This window comes from Chrysemys picta, chromosome 3, assembly GCF_011386835.1.
Source record: "Chrysemys picta bellii isolate R12L10 chromosome 3, ASM1138683v2, whole genome shotgun sequence".
Classification (NCBI taxonomy): Eukaryota; Metazoa; Chordata; order Testudines; family Emydidae; genus Chrysemys; species Chrysemys picta.
In genome coordinates, this window is record NC_088793.1 from 128342770 (window position 1) to 128366280 (window position 23511).

At 38.4% G+C, this 23511-nt stretch overlaps 1 protein-coding gene across 6 annotated transcripts in view; it reads right to left on the reverse strand.

The window, feature by feature from the left end:
* The window catches only part of WDR27 (WD repeat domain 27), a 198279-nt gene that overhangs the window by 75042 nt on the left and 99726 nt on the right, over window positions 1–23511 (reverse strand). For all 6 annotated transcript variants that reach the window (XM_065590464.1, XM_065590463.1, XM_065590462.1 and 3 more), the window contains one exon: window positions 2562–2660. In XM_065590464.1, coding sequence (XP_065446536.1) covers window positions 2562–2660 — 99 coding nt within the window. The remainder of the gene's footprint in view (window positions 1–2561; window positions 2661–23511) is intronic.

Genomic DNA, 23511 nt, shown 5'->3' on the forward strand with positions numbered 1-23511 from the left:
GAATTAAACACAAAATTAATAATAAAAATCCACCTAACACTCTCTGTACCATAGATTACATCATAAGCATCATAGTCATATTACAACTGAAGCACATACATATTCAAGAACGCAAAAAAAATGCACAGTGTATGGACTGGTGAGCCATCAAGTGTGATGATACCTGTCTCCATAATACATTCATCTACAGATACAACCTTTACATCTATTACAGAATTAGTCATAGCAATTATATCTGCACTTTAAGCCAGACATTAGCAGGTAAATCTTTTTTGCCCCTTCAGATTATAAAATAAAGAAAGTAAAATCCGTGACCCTAATATTTCTCTAACTTTGTTCTAGCATTCAAATACTAGCACTTTTCTAGAAACATTGCTCAGAAAGTGATTTATTATTCCCATTTCAATGACGGGTAACTGAGGGATACAAAGCAAGTATGTAAATTGCCTGAGATCCCCCAGGAAGTCTGTGGCAGAGCTGGGAATAGGACAAAACCCAGATATCTGGAGTGCCAGTCTAGTTATTGCCAGAAAAAGAATATTTAAGTATTGATGCAAAGAGTATATGATGCGGTACAGTATAAAGGACGAGGCTAGCTATATAAGAATTGCAGTCATTTATTTGTATATAGAAAAAATGGAAAGCGTTAAACAATTACTCCATTAAATAGTCCAATAAATTCTATAGAAAGGATCAAACATAAAAATGAGACAATCCGTCAAAGATTAACCATAGACATTAGCAGTTTGTATTAATGTAGCACTTGCCAAATCAGGATCAAAACTCCATTGTGCTAGGCACCGCAAAAACACTTACTTTAAAGGACAATTTTAATCCTTGAAAATAAGTCCAGAAACAACTTTAATGTCTTCTAATGCAAATTTCTCATACATTAAGAGCACAGTAATCATAGATTAGGGTTTCTCAAACTTCAATGCACCGCGACCCCCTTCTGACAACAAAAATGATTACATGACCCCAGCAAGTCTAACGCCAGCCCTGGTGACCTCATTAAAACAGGGTCATGACCCACTTTGGGGTCTCGCCACACAGTTTGAGAACTGCTGCCGTAGATAAACTAGTGAAGGATAACATGGTTCCAGAATTATTAAAATTTACAATTCAGGCATTATTGAATTCATTAGTATTATTTTCATCCTGACACTAACCTAGACTTGCTGCACCCATCTTTTCATAATCTTTGAGTTTGTTATTATAACTAAGCTTTAGCTTTGCTGTAACAAATATTTGGTTGGTTTTATTTATTTTTTTAAACACTGCTCAGGCAAAATGTAACCAGATAAAGGGTGTGTGTGTGTTTTGTTTGTTTTACTGATAAACTCATTGTTGTGACAAAAGTGGATAAGTTGTCACAACATCTGACAAAGACATTTTGCAAGCATATTACTGGGTGACGGCAATATGGTTAGAACCAATTTTAAGGATATCTGTGCATGGAATCACCTCTTCCAAGAAATCCCTTCTCCCTCTGCTATTGCATCAGCTCATTACTGGAAACAAATGTAGCTAGAACCCCCCTAGGATGCTCACTTTTTGTCTCTTTATTTTTAACCAATCTCTAAACCATTCAAAGGTCACTTCTTTTACAATGAGATTTCAAACAGTATTTCTCCTCCTGTAAAAGGAGGAAAGAAGAAAGGAGGATGAGAAATGGAAAACCTGCAAAGCAAGTATTCTAGAAAAGTATCTTCAGCTACAGTTCTTAATTTGGCATTTGCTGTAGATAACTAGGTAAAAGTTGCCATTTTTTAATTTCAGTATATTGCCTATAGTAAGTAAAGGAAAGTACAAGGGAATACTGCACATATTAAGCAGAGGAGATCTATTTAAACTGATATCTGAGGGAGGAGGAGTTTAGTACCACCACTTGAACTTTGCCAGCCTCAAGCACCTACCCAGGAATACTTATAAAATGTTAATGAAAAATGTTCTGCTGACACGTCACATGAGTTATGTTCTCTAAGGTTAATAAAAATAGCCTTCAGACTTGCAAAACTTGTTTCTCAAAAAATATCTCCTCAAAACAAGCAGCAGCAATACTGGGGGAGCATAAATTCTTTAATGGTTCACCCTCATTTACCTCCGACCCAGGAAATGCGGGTGGAAGACAGCTACGAACAGCAGCAGGCTTGACACAGGGAGAACACTTAGTGGAGGGCTGTGGATAAAGAGAAGCTGAGAGCCAATAGCAGCCTCAGTCTTGTCTCCTCTGCTATCTTTTCGACTCCCAACACCAGAACATTTCAGACTACAGAAACTGATGCTGGAGGGCAAGTTGAATTCAAGTAAACTACACAGAAGATGAGCTCTTTCCAAATCAGTTTAAATTATTTATATGAGAGACTCAATTCATTATGAATGCTGGTGTATAACAAAGATAAATGTAAACACTCAATAATAATAATTACAATCCATTGTATGCCACTCAGGTCACACAGATGGACAAGGGAGAGAGAATGTTTCACTGACATCAAGGGCATTTACCATGAAGCTTGTATACATTTAAATGACAAAAAGAATGAAAGGGGGAAAAAGTGTACCTGTGGAGACGAGGGACTAAAAGCCACGTTGATCACTGATTCCGTGTGTCCTGCCAATTTATGGGAAAAGGTGCTTGAACGCATCTCATATATGTAAGCCTAAAAGACAACAAGAGTTTAAATTTTCATTTTAAAAACTTCTACTGAACACTTTAAAGTATAGCTTGAAGTTTTAGCTATAGTAAATACTTCACAATAGTCAGGCAGATATAAATTCTATAGATCTGACATTCTATAGTTCTGACATTTTATAATACCAAGAATGATTTAGCAAATGTTAGCTTTTAAAGTATCCTAATGGAAAAATGGTTTAGAAAAAGAGCAATTCTAACTTTTTTCTTGGGAGGGAAAATGGTATATGGAATTGTTTCAAGTAGACACTGAAATCGTGCCAAGTATGACCTTTCTTAAACAGGTTATTTTGCTATAAAGATGTTCTTCAAAATCTAAATATCTACTTTTTGCATAAAAAGTGTTAAAAAGCTCTACCATCTTAATGTCTATGATTAAAAAGCTGCTATTTGTTTGTCAGCCACATTAAAACAACATTGTCTTCTCTCTGTTCATGGTTCTTAGCAGCTGTCGGCTGACACATTGTTCTCAATAACGTGGAACGCCTAAATAATTAGAGACACAGACGCACTGATAAGGAATTGACCAAAAAAAAAATGTTTCAGGAGAGTGTGTGGGGAAGGGAAATGTATGTCAGCCAAACATGAGAAGGTAGATTTAGTAGAAAAAAATTACTGATGATATGGTACCAAAACAGAAATGCACTAAGGGCTGAATCTAAAGCCGACTGACATCAAAGGGATTTGGATCAGGCTCTTAAACTTCTAACATTAGTTCTTTTGTTTTGCTTAATCGAGTTAAATGTATTGAAAATAAATCCTGTATTTTTGTATACAGAACGATTTTAAGGAATCAGATGCCAATGCATGATTCTGCTCTACTGTACCATTCAGCTGGTAAGAAGAAAGGAAGTAGATGTGGCATACAGTTGTCTGGTATTTATATTCAAAGCACATAAAAAGACAATGTATAAGGAATACACAGAACATTGAGTAAAACTGATTTAGCATACAGCAAAGAAAACGTAGAAGAAAATACATGGTAATGGTATCTGAGAAAACACTGTATGAGTGAAAAAGCAATCTGAGTAGGCTTTATAGTAATTCCAAAAATTGACTGTTCCTTTTTCACTACATCGCTGCGGTTGTGCTGATGAACATGGAACTCATGAAAGCATTTGGGAGCCTAGGATAAGAAAGCCTTCCTGAATAGGCAGACTTTGTTGTAACAACACTTTGTTTATTTTTTTAAAAAACACTATAATATCAAATTTAGGCTCTTTTAGGAAGGGACACAGGAAAATTCTGGTCCCTCAAAGCCAGAGTAAAAGGTCTTTGCATGTGGAAAATACAGAAATGCTGGTGAGAATAAAATCCTCACCCAAATTCAGGTATAGAGCCTGGAGCATCTATGCAACCTATTCTTCTGCATTCCCTTTACATGGGGCTGTGGTTCAGTATTTTCATGCAATAATCTCTCCTCAGCATCAGCCTACAACTGCCCTGCACTCCCATGTAGCTACAATGGTGCTTAGAGCTGCATCCTCCGGGGGATCTAGAGTTCCTGTGAGCAGCTTTTCTACTCTCCAGTCCCCAGTGCAGCAGCAATATGGCACTTATGCAAAATGTCACTTCTCTGGCTGAAAAATTTGTAAAAATCCTCAAACTGCTGGAGACAGGACACTAGATAGGGAGTGCTCTGAGTTCTTACAAATAATTCTTTCCCAGGTATCTGCCTGGTGGGTGTTGCCCACATGCTCAGTGTCTAACTGATCACCGTATTTGGGGTCAGAAAGGAATTTTCCCCCAGGTCAGATTGGCTGAGACCCGGTGGAGGGGAGGAAGGGTTGCCTTCCTCTGCAGCATGAGACATGGGTCACTTGCAGGTTTAAACTAGTGTAAATGGTGAATTCTCTGTAGCTTGAAGTCTTTAAACCATGATTTGAGGACTTCAGTAACTCAGCCAGAGGTTAGGTGACTATTTCAGGAGTGGGTGAGGTTCTGTGGCCTGCAATGTTCAGGAGGACAGACTAGATGATCAATGGTCCCTTCTGACCTGAAAATCTATGAGTCCCTACCATAAATATAGAAGCATTAACACTGTCCAATAACGTATTGATAACTATTGGCTGTTAATCCTATACATTAGCTTTGTATTAATAAACATCTTTACAAGAATAGACTACTCATTCTACTGTACAGCATATAAATCACCTTTCACAAGATGTGAGCTAAGAAGGAACATAGTTCTCCTTTTAAACTACATGAATGTATTAAAGAGAGAGCTGGCAGTGATGCACACGGGTAGTGTTAGGCAACCTTAACTATCATAAATCCCTGTCTTGAGTGGTTTATAACTTTGCCCAACTGTAGCCATTAGAGATGAAATTTTCCAGGCCAGGCTCCTGCCTCAGGTTGGAATTTATTTATTTCTTTTGGAAAGTTTCAGCTTGAACACCCCAATTAGTTGACACTTGATAATTTCAGGCTTAATTGCACCATACCTCAATCACCCTCTGTAAAAGGGAAATAATATTATCACCTCATTAAATTCATTAATGTTTGAGAAGCACTCAGATACTACAGTGATGAATGCCATAGGAAAGCCCCTGGGGAAGTGATATATTCTGTAGTCACCACATGGTTTGGATGGTTTGCAGAAAATTAACACACGGGGCCACTAATATAGACTCATAGACTTTAAGGTCAGAAGGGACCATTATGATCATCTGGTCTGACCCCCTGCATGCTGCAGGCCATAAAACCATCCCTACCCCTTCCCTGGACTCTGCTGTTGAAGTCCCCAATCCTGTTTTTAGTGACTTCAATCGGCAGAGACCCTCCTGCTAGTGATCCCTGCCCCATGCTGCGGAGGAAGGCGAAAAACCTCCAGAGGCTCAGCCAATCTGCCCTGGAGGAAAATTCCTTCCCGACCCCAAATATGACGATCAGTAAGACCCCGAGCATATAGGCAAGAGTCTCCAGCCTGACCCCTGTTAGCCATTTTACTATTTACCTACCATTGCTTGGTTTTCCTTGACTACTATGTTTTACCTTTAAACCATTCCCTCCATAAACTTATCTAACTTTATCTTAAAACCAGACAGGTCCGTCGCCCCCACCGTTTCCCTCGGAAGGCCGTTCCAATATTTCACCCCTCTGACGGTCAGAAACCTTCGTCTAATTTCAAGCCTGAACTTCCCCACGGCCAGTTTATATCCATTCGTTCTCGTATCCACATTAGTACTAAGCTGGAATAATTCCTCTCCCTCCCTTGTATTAATCCCTCTAATATATTTAAAGATAGCAATCATATCCCCCCTCAGCCTTCGCTTTGTCAGACTAAACAACCCAAGCTCCTCTAGTCTCCTTTCATACGACAGGTTTTCCATTCCTCTGATCATCCTAGTGGCCCTTCTCTGCACCCGTTCCAGTTTGAGTTCATCTTTTTTAAACATGGGAGACCAGAACTGCACACAGTACTCCAAATGAGGTCTCACCAGCGCCTTGTACAACGGAAGCAGGACCTCCTTATCCCTACTAGATATACCTCGCCTAATGCATCCCAAGACAGCATTGGCTTTTTTCACCGCCACGTCACATTGTCGACTCATAGTCATCCTGCGGTCTACAAGGACCCCTAGGTCCTTCTCCTCTTCCGTTACTTCTAACCAATGCGTCCCCATCTTGTAACTAAAATTGTTATTAGTCATCCCCAAATGCATCACCTTACACTTTTCACTATTAAATTTCATCCTATTTCTGATACTTCAATTCACAAGCTCATTCAAGTCTCCCTGCAGAATATCCCTATCCTCCTCCGAATTTACAACGCCTCCCACCTTCGTATCATCCGCAAACTTTATCAGCCCACTCCTGCAATCGGTTCCGAGGTCAGTTATAAATAGATTAAATAAAATGGGTCCCAAAACCGAACCTTGAGGCACTCCACTAGTAACCTCCCTCCAACCTGACAGTTCACCCTTTAATACGACCCGCTGCATTCTCCCCATTAACCAATTCCTTATCCACCTCTGGATTTTCATATCGATCCCCATGTTTTTCAGTTTAACCAATAATTCCTCATGGGGTACAGTATCAAATGCCTTACTGAAATCCAGGTATATTAGGTCCACTGCATTTCCCTTATCTAATAAGTCCGTTACTTTCTCAAAGAAGGAGATCAGATTCGTTAGGCACGATCTGCCCTTCGTAAAACCATGTTGTAATTTATCGCAATTGCCATTAACCTCCAGGTCCTCAACTAGTTCATTAAAGACGGTCTCATAGTATATATGCACAGGAGAGTTGAATTAAGGGCACAAAGTCCATGAGTAATCCCATTTGACTCAATGGGACTATTTACAGAACAAGGTGCTACTGAGCGTGAGTGAGGGTGGCGGAATTTGACTTACAGTAAGTTATGGCAGAATTCATTTTTTAGAATTTTGACTGATGTCAATGTTTACTTTTAAGCAATTTTTAGTTTTATTGTTTTGATTTTTCACAGTTGTGTGAAATTATGGGGGTAAACCATTGTTTAATGACAGATTCAACAACTTTATAAACCATTAAACACAAATTGTCAACATCACATGTCAAAATATATAAAGTAAATATCCTTAAATTAACAAATCAGACCTGTTTTTACTATTCATTCACTAGTCTATTTGTAACAAGATTAACTCAAAAGTCTAAATCACTGGATTTTGACTCAAGTTCTGCAGCAGCATTTTTCTTTCTTTGCCTATCTGTAAATTTCAATTGTTATCAATGGAAATATGTCAATTTGTATGTATGGTAAAACTGACATTTACCGACACTTACAGATAAAAATCTACAGTAGAACCTCAGAGTTATGAGCACCAGAGTTTCGAACTGACCAGGCAACCACACACCTCATTTGGAACCTGAAGTACACAATCAGGCAGGAGCAGAGACCAAAAAACAAAAACAAAAAACCCAACAACAACAAAAAAGCAGCAACAAATACAGTACAGTACAGTACAGTGTTAAACATAAACTACTAAAAAACAAAGGAAAAGCAGCATTTTTCTTCTTCACAGTAATGTTTCAAAGTTTATTAAGTCAATGTTCAGTAGTAAACTTTTGAAAGAACAACCATAACATTTTGTTCAGAGTTACGAACAACTTCCATTCTCAAGGTGTTCGTAACTCTGAGGTTCTACTGTAATTCTTTCAAGCCTAGTTTTCACAAATTCATCGGACTAGGACTATCCAAAGCTTCCATAAGTAACAAAGATCAGGTTTTTCGGAAAATATCTTCAGTATGAAGCTACATTTTATGTTGTGGAAGTTGTCATCTTAAGATGTCTTTGCTCCCCATACTTTCTGTGGTGTGCAGATACTCCTTTCCTTCATAAATAATAGGTGTCCAGAGTAAAACAGATCATACAGACTTTTCAGTTTTAAAATCCTTAATTTACCAAAACCAGAAATTTCACAAAAGGATCCTGCAATCCAACTATTAAATGCATACATTTTCACATTTATCTTGTGGTTTCAAAAGCAGAAGTTTAAAATGTGGCCACTGATGATATTTAATGGCTAACCTTCATTTATGTCCTAATTGGTGTATATTTTAATATCTGCAGCTAATCATCAACCTGGAAGGAAAATTATATATTTTGGCAGTTAGAAAGTTGTACATAATTATAACTCTTTTCCTGTATAGTGCAAAAGTGAAGTAAAGATTTGTTTTAAATCTTAAAACCAGCAGAACTGTTTTATGTTAAAACACCTATCAATTTCATCCTGAGGATTGGAGGGGTGGGGGGTAGGGATAAAGTTAGTATTAAAGTAACACTGGCAGGTTTATTTTACTTCTAAATATTCTAGAAATAAATAAATTAGTTGGTAGTTGACCTCCACAAATCCTGTGGACTAGTGCTAACCAGTAAATGTATAGCCCTTTCAACTATACAAATACATTACTTTGACATGCAGTGCCTTTCATATAGTTGAATTCAAGAAAGATATACATTGTTTGAGACTTTTCTGGGCTAGATTCTGTGCTACACCTTGTTAACCTCATTGTTTAAAATGTTTGCACAGGGTAAACCAGTGTAGAACTTGGTCTCTTGTTTATGCAGAACTGAAAGTATAATATATATTTAGTAGGGCTGTCAAGCAATTAAAAGCTTAATTGTGATTAATAGCAATTAATCACACTGTTAAACAATAATAGAATACCATTTATTTAAATATATTTGGATGTTTTCTACATTTTCAAATATATTGATTTCAATTACAACACAGAATACAAAGTGTACCGTGCTCACTTTATATTTATTTTTGATTACAAGTATTTGCATTGTAAAAAAACAAAATAAATAGTATTTTTCAATTCACCTAATACAAGTACTGTTGTGCAATCTCTTTATCATGAAAGTTGAACTTACAAATGTAGAATTATGTACAAAGAAACTGCATTCAAAAATAAAACAATGTAAAATTTTAGAGCCTGCAAGTCCACTCAGTCCTACTTCAGCCAATCACTCAGACAAACAAGTTTGGTTACAATTTGCAGGAGATAATGCAACCCACTTCTTGTTTACAATATCACCTGACATTCACATGGCACTGTTGTAGCCAGCGTAGCAAGATATTTATGTGCCAGATGCGCTAAAGATTCATATGTCCTTTCATGCTTCAAGCACCATTCCAGAGAACGTGTCTCCACGCTGATGATGGGTTCTGCTTCATAACGATCCAAAGAAGAGCAGACTGATGCATGTTCATTTTCATCATCTGAGTCAGATGCCACCAGCAGAAGTTGATTTTCTTTTTTGGTGGTTCGGGTTCTGTAGTTTCTGTATCTGAGTGTTGCTCTTTTAAGTCTTCTGAAAGCATGCGCCACACCTCATCCCTCTCAGATTTTGGATGGCACTTCAGATTCTTAAACCTTGGGTTGAGTGCTGTGGTTATTTTTAGAAATCTCACATTGGTACCTTCTTTGTATTTTGTCAAATCTGCTGTGAAAGTGTTCTTAAAACGAACATGTGCTGGGTCATCATCCGAGATGAAATATATGGCAGAATGCAGGTAAAACAGAACAGGAGACATACAATTCTCCCCAAAGAAGTTCAGTTACAAATGTAATTAACACATTATTTTTTTAACAAGCGTCATCAGCATGGAAACATGTCCTCTGGAATGGTGGCGGAAGAATGAAGGGGCATACGAATGTTTAGCATATGTGACATGTAAATACCTTGCAACGCCGGCTACAAAAGTGCCATGTGAACGCCTGTTCTCACTTTCAGGTGACATCATAAACAAGAAGAGGGCAGCAGTATCTCCCGTCAATGTAAACAAACTTGTTTGTCTGAGCGATTGGCTGAAGTAGGATTGAGTGGACTTGTAGGCTCTAAAGTTTTACATTGTTTTATTTTTGAACGCAGTGTCTTTGTACATAATTCTACATTTGTAAGTTCAACTTTCATGATAAAGAGATTGCACAACAGTACTTGTATTAGGTGAATTGAAAAATACTATTTCTTTTGTTTTTTACAGTACAAATATTTGTAATCAAAAATAAATATAAAGTGAGCACTGTACACTTTGTATTCTGTGTTGTAATTGAAATCAATATATTTGAAAACGTAGGAAACATCCAAAAATATTTAATAAATTTCAATTGGTATTTTATTGTTTAACAGTGCGATTAATTGTGAGTAATTTTTTTTTAGTTAATTGCATGAGTTAACTGTGATTAATTGACAGACCTAATATTTAATGCTTATTTAGCACTTTCTTCCCCCAAAAAATCACAAATCATTCTCTACAAAGGTGGATATTATCTCCATTTTACAAATGGAAAAGAGAGCTTAACACAAATTTTCAAATGAGGGTGCTTAAAGTTAGGCAGCTAAATAAAATGGCGTAGCAAAGGGCCAGCTGCCAGAGATACAGAGATGATGTTGATGCATAGGGCCTCCGATTCATATCCCGGAATCAGGACATATCCCAGGAATTGAAGGGATGGGGCGGGGGGCTGCTTCTGTAGTCTGTTTTATAAAGAAAATCCTGACCCAGTCCAACAGATCAACTGGGGATAAAACTGAGTGAGACGAATTTTTGCAGAGGTTTTCTCCCTTTTAGGATTCCATTGAAGGTTTTCCAACAGGAAGATGAAATTGATCCCTACACTAAGGAATATCTGAAGCACTGCACTGCTACATATATGGGAGAATCTGCAGAAAGGAGACATGGCACATGGAAACATGCAGCAAACTCTCTCAAGCCTATTGCGTCTAACCCCACTCCACTCAAACATGCACACGCCCCTTTCTGCGGAAGACCTCTGTATGCTTTGTGCTTAAACAGCAATAATACATTTTTATTTTGCCACAACACAGCGAAGATTTGCTGATTGTAAGTTAATGCAACTTTAAGGTTTCAGTAGCAATTTAGTTTGCTTTTCCACAATAGTATATGTATTAATTTGCCCTTGCCCTGACTCCTCTTGAATTTCTCAAGACAATACTTTCCTCCTCTGTCACCCACTTTTGGAGTCTGCAGACAGTTTATGGATATTCTGCGTGAGACTATTATTGTGCTGTAAGCTTTTATGGAAGGTTATAGCTTGTGTCTAACATTGAGGCTGTTTTTGAAGCAAGTCACTAATTGTTTCAATATGGAAGCCATTACAACATGCGTCTCTGTCTGAGTGTCCATGTAGCCAATACTAAGTACTGGGATATATTTTACCAGGAATATTACAGCATGTGCACAGTAAGTGTGTCGCAAATAAGAAAACACATTACCAGGACAAACATAATGTACAGAAACAGCTTCCAATTTTTCAATGAACTTTTGAATCAACTCCCCAACTTGGTGTGAGATCCAAGAAGAACCTTTCAGTAAGTTATTTTTAACTTTAATTATTAAATATGATTTCCTTTATTTTTAAACAAGCTGCATGCAGGCACTGCTAAGGAATGGACTAAATCCAACATCAATAAATTCTATTTGAGTCTGCCACAATTCTAGTTTTACTACAGTTTCAAAGTCACAAACTGTTTTAATACTCTATCCTTACTGCTTTCACATAGGTGATTTTAACACACTATTCCTTTAGAAAAAGTAAATGAATAATAAATGATACCATAACACCAATGACTGTGAAAAGTGTTGAATATGAATTCAACTATAGAAGTGGAACAGATTTTCTGCAAACCAAATGTCATAAAATAGAAATTGGAGCAGGCAAGGAAGTATTCCAAAATACCCAAAATGCATGTGTGCATATAGTCTGCTACAGACTCTAGCCAAAGTCAATCCTTTTTTTTCATATTAGAACTAATTTCTTGTAATAAAAATACTGATTCGGTAGATATTGATATTTCCTTTCCATCTTTGTTCAAGGGTCAGCCAAAAGTAAAAATCATTAGTGCCATTAGTTTCCAAACAAGTTTCCTGCACCCATAACCACACACCTATTTGTGTTTTCTTTTACTTTAAGTTTGCAGAACATTTTCAGTAAGACTGGAGTGTGAAAGGGTATGTGTGCACTTAATGTATGTCTATCAGTCCTTTCTTCTCTAAGGTTGTATGTGAAGACAGCGAGAGAAAGAGGGAAAATGGTGAAGGTTCTTCTTTGAGGAGAAGCAGCTTTATTCAAATGGGAAATTACTTAATACTTCTGGGCTAAGAGGGTTGAAGAGTGTGCTGAATAGGCTAAACCTTTGTTTGAAAAGAGATTCTGTACACTTTGATTTCTTACATTTTGTGGTTTCAAACTGACCCTCTGCTGCTCTGTTCCTACTGCGCCTAGCTTGGCTTTGTCCCTCTGGTCCTTGATGTCTACCCTGCTTCTCATTTCTCTCCTTTTGAATCAAGCTGCTTCCTCCTCTCCTCCATGCTGCCTGAGAGCACAAGACAAAAACTCTCTTAGTCAAGCTCTGATGCTCAATGCCACAGTGCAAGCAGCAACTGTAGGAAAAGTCCTGTGTCTCCCCAGCGGCCTTGCTCAGTGAGGACAGACTCTGAAAAAAGTAGCTGCAAGCCTCTACCAAATAACAGTTTTCTGAAAGCTTGGTGGATTTTCACATGATAATAATAGGCATCTCTCTGACCTCGGGGCAACCTCCCTTCCTCCCCAGCCAATTTCAAGTCCAAATTTCAAATCTGCTGCAAAGAATGGAGGTGAAAGAGCTTCTCCAAATGGCTGTAAGGATTTTTTTAACATTAACAAAAGAATGGGTTTTTCTCTAAATCTCATTTCTCAAAAACAGGTGAACCACTTCAGATGAAATTTTAAAGAAGAAAAAGAAATCAGCCTGATGTAGACAACAAATTTCAACCGAAGCAGTTAAGGTTTGACAAAGTTATCAGCAACTGAAAAGGTGCTCATAAAGGCCAGCAGGGAGATAACCAGGCCAGTAGTGTCCTTTGGGCTGGGGTCAAAGGCAGGAGTTGAGACAAGTTACCAGCTCAACTCAGGAAACAGGTACCAAGGTCAAGCTGGGCCAGGGTTGAAGTCAGGAGTAAGATGTGGCAAAAGACAAGGTCTGTAGTAAGCCAGCATCTGCACTGTTGTTCAGATGGCTCCCTGGGGTAGCTTCCTGGTTTCAATTGTTGGTGTGGCCAATCAGGCATCCCCTGGGTTCTGTCACTCTGGCCTCTTTAAGTGGTACATCCTGCAGTGCCTACTGCTGCAGTAAGCACTGGATGCTGCTTCACTTGGCTCCCATTGGTGACATGGAGGCATCAGTTACCATAACCCCAGGTTCCAGACCAGTGGACCCTTATAGGGGTTACAGCTGAAAGTGTTCAACAACCTTAATCATAAGTGTCACTGCCAGCTCCATGTATAATAAAACAAATTTAATCAGTATCTATAAGCATAGAGTGACCAGATGTCCCATTTTTAAAGGGACAGTCCCGTTTTTGGGGACTTTTTCTTATATAGGCGCCTATTACCTCCCACCCCCATCCCGTTTTTTCACAGTTGCTATCTGGTCACCCTATATAAGCATAGCTTCACATTCTGTAGTCCACAGATCGCCTACATACATGTCCACATTTTGGTGTGGCGAGGGAAGTATCAATCTAATAAGACGTCACCAGAACACTGATCAAATAAAGTAGGCATGCTTTAAAAATCCCTTACAGTTTTAGAGGTGTTTAGTGCAGAGCCTGTCTTTGTGTTATTTGCTAAACTAATGCCTCCTACAAAAAGACCCTAATTAGGGTTACCAGATGTCCCGATTTTATAGGGACAGTCCCGATTGTCGGGTCTTTTTCTTATATAGGCTCTTATTACCCTCCACCCCTGTCCCCATTCTTCACATTTGCTGTCTGGTCACCCTAACCCCTAATCCTTGCTTGAGCTCTGTCAGTACAACCATAATAGGAAAAATGAAAAATAATTAATACCCCTTATAACTGAAGAATACCACCAAAACCAGTAACATCTCTAAAACCACAATGTACTTAAAGTGAGCAGCACAGCATACATTTCTAGCTAAAGTTGTTCAAATTTCCAAGAGAATAAAATTTTATAAGCAGAATTCTTAATCAAACTCCAGTTTTGTTTCTGTAAATCTCCTTTCTCAGAAGCTTATGATTCATTTTCTTCCCTTACTTTAGTTAGCAGTCGACAGCCAACTTTGAGGCCTCAAATATAAGCTTTATCTGTCTGCCTATGCTAATTAAAATGCACCAATCACTGCTGTATCTAGGCAGTGGTTTTAAAAGTATAAATATTTTACTTTTATAGTATTTCCTAAGCTTGGCAAAGTACAGAACTAATGCTTTAATGTTTTCTTCTTGGAAAACTCTCCTCACCTCCACCGTCTCTCTCCTGAGGGATTATGTGGTTAGGCGAAGATCTGGGACATTTTAAATTTTGTTTCCTGCAAATGCCTCTTTCCTGGCTGCTGCTGAGATTCTCTCTCGTTTTCTATAATCTAAAATTGTAGCAATACAGTCATTCTATTTCCTGTTTTGTATAGTGAAGTTGACTCAGTAACAGGAACCCTAGAACACTTGACAACATATATAGAGTCATCTTACACTTTTAAATTGAATACAGAGAAAAGAATTTGCCTTAGGAAAGCTACAAAATCAGGATTTTCCCTTTCCACAATATGTTTGAGACTACAATGTAGTTTATTATTAGAAATACAGATGATACCTAGCAATGGAACTGAATAAAATTCTGCAACTGATGACATAGCTCTTTAAGGTAAATATAATATCGTATGTTTCTTTTTGAACACCAAGTCTGCAAACTTAAGCTTTATTTTCCAATGAAATAAAGTGTCCAAATACTAATATAACTTGGCATTAAAAATGGGTAATTATGTGCATAACCATTTAACATGTATAAGTGTTGATATGATACCCACTGTGTCCACATTTGAAAACTGGGCCCTTTCTCTGTAAAAAAGATTCCTTAGCTAAGAGATGAGTTATATATACTTTTTAGCCAAACTTTTAGAATTATTTAATGCTTGAAAGTTAGCCTTTGCTTTGTGCTCTGTTGACTCACAAACTTGAGCTCTGAAGGTATGTCTACACTGCAATTAGACACCTGTGGCTGGCCCATGCCAGCTGACTAGCACTCACGCTAAGGTGCTGTTTAATTGCAGTGTAGACCTTTGGGCTCTGGCTGCAGCCCGAGCTCTGGGACTCTCCTACTTTGCACAGTCCTAGAGCCTGGATTCCAGCCCAAGCCCAAATGTCTACAAGGCAATTAAACAGCCCCTTAGCCTGAGTCAGCTGGCATGAGCCAGCTGCGGTGTAGCATAGACATATCCTGTGGGATCACCAGAAAAGGGAATTTCCACATTAGCTAGGGAAGTACACCCTTCTTCCCGCCAACACGAACTTCTCAGCTATCATAGCGGTATGCAACAAGGTGCAGTGTCCATGGTGGCCAGGCCTCAACTGCAGAAGGCACCACAGATTAAGCCAAAAACTTGAACTGACCTAGAATCAAACAGTAAGCCAGTGCAGCACAGGTGTATTGTGCTTCTGCTCACCTATTTCCACTGAGCAAGTGAACCATTGCATTCTGAGTCATGGCATACCAATAACACTGCAACCCAAAATGCCTCACATTCTCTACAGCAGCTACCCATACACGTTATACTGGAAGAGTGATAGAATGGAACTCTGAGGGACTCCAGATGTGAGGACTTTAGACCAATGAACAATTACATAGTATCATCCCCAGATTTTTTTGAGAGAAAGGAATTTTGCCCCGAAGAAAAATCCCACCTAACCCTGCCAAATCCTGCATGAAAGTCAACATTACATCATAGTCAACAGTATTAAGTCATCATAGTCAACAGTATTAAGTCAACTTCTGATAGTGATAATAAAATTCTTATAGACATTTGACTTCTGTCAATCACCAGAAATATAGCAATCAAGGGTATTAATGCCATCTCTGTACCATAAGTGATGTTCAAACCCAAACGGATAGGGATCCAAGAAACCAGAGAGATCTAGAGGAAGCTGGAGTTGTCCCAATGCAACCTTCTTTAAAAAACTGTTATCCTGAACTGAAAAGGTTCAAGACAGGACTGTAACTGGCAAGGTCAAAAAGTTAGGAAATACAAATTTAAGGTTCTTATAACTGGGCAGCTTCTTGGTGTTAAAAAGAGGGAAGTAGGGGGACACAAAAAGCAGTGCAGTGTTCATAGAATCATAGAATATTAGGGTTGGAAGAGACCTCAGAAGGTCATCTAGTCCAATCCCCTGCTCAAAGCAGGACCAATACCCACTAAATCATCCCAGCCAGGGCTTTGCCAAGCTGGGCCTTAAAAACCTCTAAGAATGGCAATATAAAAAACCTGTAGGAGAACACTTCAATCTTCCAATAGCAGATTTAAAGGTAGCCATCCTGCAGCAAAAAAACTTCAGGACCAGACTTCAAAGAGAAACTGCTGAACTTCATTTCATCTGCAAATTTGACACCATCAGCTCAGGATTAAACAAAGATTGTGAATGGCTAGCTAACTACAAAAGCAGTTTCTCCTCCCTTGGTGTTCACACCTCAACTGCTAGAAGAGGGCCTCATCCTCCCTGATTGAACTAACCTCTTTAGCCTTACTCACTCTTGCTTCCATATTTATACCTGCCCCTGGAAATTTCCACTACATGCATCCGAAGAAGTGGGTATTCACCCACGAAAGCTCATGCTCCTATACGTCTGTTAGTCTATAAGGTGCCACAAGACTCTTTTCTGCTTTTAAGAATGGAGATTCAACTACCTCCCTAGGTAACCCATTCCAGTGCTTCACCACCCTCCTAGTGAAAAATATGTTGACATATGGGATCACCAGAAGAATGGAAGGGGGAAGAATGGAGGACCTTGGTATGGGAGAAATGGGGGGCAGAGCTCTGGGCAGGCGGGGGAGGAAAAGTGGAACAGCCAACAGGTTTAGGATTGAGTGATGGGATAGTGTGATACAGGGTGAAGATTAGGGATAAGGGTAGAGCTGCTTGCAAATTTTCCATTGAACTTTTTTCTGATTTTATTGGAAATCATGCTTTTTTGATTATCACCAAATGAATAAGATTCTTCCCAGACAGCTAGAACATTCCTTGAAATTTTGGAATTGATCAGATGATCAGTCTTCAAAAATTATCATGTTACAGACAGAGAAATAGAGAAATGCCATCAAGTTGAGGGTTTGGCCTCACTTTATTTGGCCAATTACTTTGTATTATGATTGTGTTTAGACACTCTGAGACTGGGGTCTCGCTGTGCTTAGTGCCATGATAACATTTAGTAGGAGACAGAACTTACATCTAAGAAATTACAATCTAAACAGATAAGACAGACAAACAAGGGGTGAGAGAGAAGAAGTATCATTATCCCAATATTACAGATGGGAACTAAAGCACAGAGAAATCAACTAACTTGGCCAACATGACACAAGAAGTCTATGGAAGAGCCAGGAAACTAACCCAGATCTCTTAAGTCTCAATGCAGTGCTGTAACCACATGACCCTCCTTTCTCTGCAATTATTTTGTTAGAGATGGAAAAAAGAAAAGAATCTGGATGGTATGCCTTTGATTCTTGTTCCAAAGATTTTAGTGTTGGGGATCCAATCTACAGTGTGATATTCACAACTATTCGGACACTTCTGTCCATTCATATTCTGTCATCATGAAGTAGCTGAGGTGGTGATTAAAATGATTACCTCAGATATCAGAACTCCAAATTACTAAAGAAACATTTCAATCTTAAATGAAAGAGATGGCTATGAAAAATAGCTGTTTGTATTCACCAGTGTCACCCAAATGGTAGCAACAACTCAAGGGTGTAAGAGACAACATGCTTAGGTATTTAGCCAATAAAAATAAATAAATTTTAGCCCTTACGTTAACAGGAAATATTTTAGATGCACTTCATCCCCCACCCAAAAACAAACAACAACAAAAACAGTAAACCAACTTTAAGCAAATTTTCTGGATTTATGAGAATTTGAGAGGGACATTTTCAGCAGGTATGGTGCTCTGGTATTGCTGGAGTAACTTCAGGTCAACCAAACATCAAAGAAGAGGGACACTGTCAGTCTATTTATGGTTAGAGAGTTAAATTGCAAAAAGCAAAGTTAAAATCCTTTACACACTGAGTGTAATGGAAGAATATTAAGCTACTTGAAACACAAATCTTAAACACAGAAGCAGGCAAAATGTTGACCAACAATAGAAATAGTACCAACCATTAGCCAAAAATCATTCTGATCTCTAAAGAAAAAAAACAACACTTGGGATTCTGGAACAATGTGTATGTTAGAATTTTTCTAGCAGACTGAGCATAGTAAAATGCATTAAGCAACATCCCTTTCATTCTAGAAAGAAAAGAAAAATAGCAAAGCACTTTGGGACTGATCCAGCTCCACTCAAGCCAACAGCAGTCCTTCTACTGACCTTGAATGGGAGTTAGATCAGGACACTTGTCACCAGAAAGAAGGAGGAAGACAGAATTGGAGAACATCTACCTCTAAACCTTCCAATTACTATACAGAATGGGACTTTTAGTGAACAATATATAGACAGAAAACTGTCCTTCAAAGCCCTACAAACTGGAAAAATGGAGTGCCAACATTCACAGATTATTATATACCCAGATCTCAGTGCTGAAAGAGAAATATCTTTCCCAAACAAAACAAAACAAAAAAAAGCAAGCTGAATTGCTTCTGGCACTTACAGGCTATTTATCATAGAGATCTGTGCCGGGGTTTCTCCATCTTAGTGACAAGGGACTTCATGAAGAAAAAAGTCATTTCTCATGTCTCTGCAGTCCACGGGAAGGCCATCCCGGTTCTTAAGGAGCCATTATATAGTCAGACAATATTGTATGTCTTCAATAAGCCAGTGGTCTGAATGAGCTCTCTCCTGCCATCTATTGATGAACTGGGGGGAAAGACCTCAGGAACAGACCACATTTGCATAGACACACCTATTGTCTCTTCTAGGTGATCAGCAGACAGACCTGCTTTGCCAAAGTGATCAATTTTGACTGTTTTGGGTTAAAATTCACCTAAGTCTTGGATACAGGGATAATACAACGTTGTTATTTTTACTGTATGACTAAAGGGCAGAAGAATTGTACTTAATATGCCCTAATTGAGAAAGTATCTCAATTCATCCTCACTCACTGAGCAGGGGCGGGAGTGATGCCAATCCCATCTGAACAACAGAAAGGATGGGAATAGGTGTTTCTACATGGTGGTGTGAACTCTGTTTAAAGGGTCCTAGATGCCATAGGACCCTTTCCCTCCCTCCATGGTGAAAAAATGAAGAGGGGGCGGCAGCAGTGAGGTTCCCTGCTAACTAGTAAAATCACTAAGAACTGGGTTAGGTGATGGAACCTGAGAACACAGCATTGCAGCCAACAGCAGCAATGACAGCAGTGAACAGAGGTGGAAACATCACTTGAGCACACACACTTCCCCTCAGGAATTGGAGGTGAACCCACCTGAATACACACCTAGACTAACAAACCGTAAGTGGGGTGCAACAGAAGGAAAAGGAGAGTGGCATATTGAAGGGACACTTGTCCACTGGACTTTCATATTGCAAGGTGGGAAACTAAGGCAAAGTAGTGCCCAAGATTCTGTGGGGGTGCGTGTTTACTTATTGTGTACATGCTTTTGAATCATTGTTGTGTTCTCCCAAATTAATGCTGTGTTACCTCTCCTCTTAATAAAAGTTTTCTTTTGTTATACACAGATTCCGTGCTTGCGGGTAGGGAAGTATTGGCTTTTACAGGTGCCCAGTGTCGTGTTCAGTTTTTCTAGATTTCTGGATGGGGGCTCAAGACAGTTCTGTTTTGTAATATTAAGAGAAACCCCTGGATATTGACCCTTGTTGCTGCTGTCACCACCTGGCAGAAAGTATACATATACTTTAAATGGACGCATTTGAGATTGGCCTAGGAGTGGTATTCTATCTGCATTAGATATCGCAGTAGTATAAATCACTCACACTCTATAGAATGTATTTAGGCCAGGTATTATTCCCATTGTACAGATGGGGAAGAAGCACAGATAGACTAAGTGATTTGCCTAGGGTCACATAGGATGCCTGTGGCAGAGCAAAAATTGAACCCAGATCTTCTATTGCCCAAGCTAGTGCTCTAACCAGTGGACCATCCTTCCTCACAAGGAGACAGTCTCAGGAGATAAATGCTGAATAGCACTCAACACTTTATTACAGCTAAAATTTGTTTCCCAAGTTGAATTAAGAATTATTAAAATAGCTACTTATTGTAAATGTCAAATCCAATAAAATCAGTTAATAAAATTGGGGGTGGAAGGAGGAAATACAAGAAAAGTAATTTAAAAACTATTCAAAATGAAAGAGTTCTTTAGAGTATGTATTCTTAGAACCAAAATTCTGCTACCATATGGTTAAGTAGATGATGAAATTAGCAGTCAGTCAGCATTATATTGTTTCACAAAGACGTACTGATAATATAAGTAATAAGTATCTAGAAAGTTACACACTATGGTGAAAGAACATACAAAAATAAACTGTTTTTGAATTCTATTACATAAGACAAAGATAGCAAACATCACACAATAACACTAATGAATTTATGTTACCAGTTTAAAGGTAATCCATTTGGGAAAACCTTTAAGACAAGACCTGATTTATAGCTGGGTAAATGGATTATAACCACGTAAATGTCTGTTGGCACAGCACTAAAATGTACAGGTTGTTAGAACTAAAGTTCTATAAAACAGCAACTTCAGTAGTCATTTAGATTTAAACACGTCAGCTTTCAAGAAACTCTAGGTTTTATGTTATGCCAAAGCCAGAATTTTATGTCTGAAACAAATTTGGCTCAAGTTATGACTCTTAGAGCCAGGCTTGCATTAGGTGGTGGGAAGAAGTGTGTTATAGGCATGGTAGTGGCTGGAGGCATTATGCCCATAGAGACCAGAACAGGGATAATGGCTCCAGTGTCACTTGCACTCCCATTAGCACAGCCCTCCAACCACAAGCTGATGGGCAAGATGTTGGGACCATAATTATGTTTACACCAGCAGTCTGCACAAATTCCCTCTGTCGGGACTGCTGCATGCTGATAGTGATGCTAGAACAAGGTGTGTGGGCAGCTGTATTATGACTGCCTCCAGTTCATGATCACTGGAGTGGGAAGAACAGGCTCCACACACTCTCCAATTTTGTACCCTCAACTCTGGAGCACCCAAAATTTGATTCTCTGCTTGGAACAAGTTTAAAAATACATTACCATAGGCAATCCTTTATCACAGTGAAATACACAGTGAAAATGCAAAAAGTGACTAGAACTTTTTACACAATATGTACATAATTATAATGGTCATTAAGGTTGAAACTATTCATGCTAAAAAAACAGCTCCAGTCCTTCAATGCAGTCAGTGTAAACCACAGCAATCAGGCAAAGTCCCACTGGAGTCTGAGACTCCATGTGGGCACAGGGGTGCATGTTACCAAGCTGCGGTTCAGGACTGAGGCCAAATTGTGCCCCTTAAACTCTATAGTTCAGAGAGACCTGGAAAAACTGAATCTAAATATAATCAAAGACCTAAATCTTTATTTCTACATTCCCCACTTTATTTCTGCAATCTTGGAATTTACTCAAAGGTATTCAAAGAAAAAGAAACCTGAAGGAAATAATTTCTTGTATAATTAAACCAGTCAGCTAACTAAAACCTCATTAAATACAGTATAGGAAAATGAAGCCAGGACACACATGCATTCAAAAATGTGTGCTTAAAAATAGTTATTTCCCATACACTTCAGATTTTTCTTCTTCTTTTAGATTGTGATCTATTTGGGCACCAAATGTTTCTGCAAATGTTTTTATACAGAGTTCATCAAAATGGAGCACTGATACTGGTTGGAGCTTTTGTTTCATACCCTTAATTGTTTTCTATTTAGAGACTTGCAATGATCCATTGATTGGTCTGAAAGAAATTATTACTATATCCATTTATTTATTTACAAAAATCAGCATAGATAATTAACAGCCATAAGTAAAAAGGCTATTTTAAAAATAACATTTCTGGTTTAGCGTGCTCTATAATCACTGGACATGATTCTGACTAAATTCAGGACCAGGATGCTACAGGTATCTGGTTACTGGAATGTATATTTTTCACGCTATGGAAACTTTTCTGTTAGAACTGATCCTGCTCTCACTATCAACTGCTGTCTGACACCAGAGAGCATATATTCTGACAGGACATGGTCAATTAGCAGAGGCCCTCATCCCATGGGCTGGACCTCCTGCATGTACAGCTTCCACACCACTGCACTGGAATCCTCATCATTAACTAGTAATAGTTCTGCCAAGTGAGTCAAAAGGAAACAGCTCTTGCTCAAACCAAACAGGAGCTGTGGTGAGTTGTTCTTAGCAAAAAATAGGTCTAACATACTTCATAAGAAGGGGGAAAAGGAGGATAGCATCTGCAATTCTTTGTTTATAATAATGTGGTTCAGTGATCTGTTTCTGCACCTTGTGGAAATATGGTTTCAATTTTGCTTTTAATCAATGTTGCCAACACATTTTCTTCCTTGTCAAACACTTCTCTTAAAGTGAATACAAAGACAGTTTAAGATTAATGTCTCAATTATATTACAGTAGTGGCTCGTTTGGTTTCAAATTCAGTTCACATTTGTTTAAAGAAGAGGCGCAAGCACTGTGCTTGATAAATGGAATCACAGATGGCTTTAAGATACATCATCATTACTGACTTGTTGGGCAGAGAAAAGTTACATAAACTTCTTTCCAGAATCCAGTGCTCGAAGATAAGGTCTTTGCCCATGTTGCTGTATTTCTTACACCCTTACAAAAATTTCCTCAGCTTCTGCAGATGCTCAAGTATAGAATATGGACTGTAAGAGTAGCTGGCTTTAGATATTCTGAAAAACTTGTTTCAGTTACAGCTGAATACAGCTGTCAGGATGTTATTAGTTTTGACAATATGTCTGGAATGTCAAGTGCTTTGATTTGTTTTTAAATTTAAAAAGAACAGTACAAGTTATAAAGTATATTAACTTTCAACATTTTAAAGAAGTCCTCCTAAAAGGATAAAAACTAAAATATTATCCTACTAGACCGGATAGTTTCAGATCCTTTGGTAAAAGTCAAATAGTGGAGTTCTAAACTTTCTGAATCTTCAAGGAAAATTGGTTCAACAAAAAATGATGAATGATATCTAAACCAATATAATGCAATAATATTAATATCCCAAATTCCAGTGCTGATTTAAGTCAAACATAGAAGTATAAATTTATGGGCAATGAACAAAGAGCGCTAAGAGCAGATTTACCTGATTAGCCCCTAATTTATTTTCAGTCTCAAGCAGACAGATATTAACAAGTTTCTGTAATG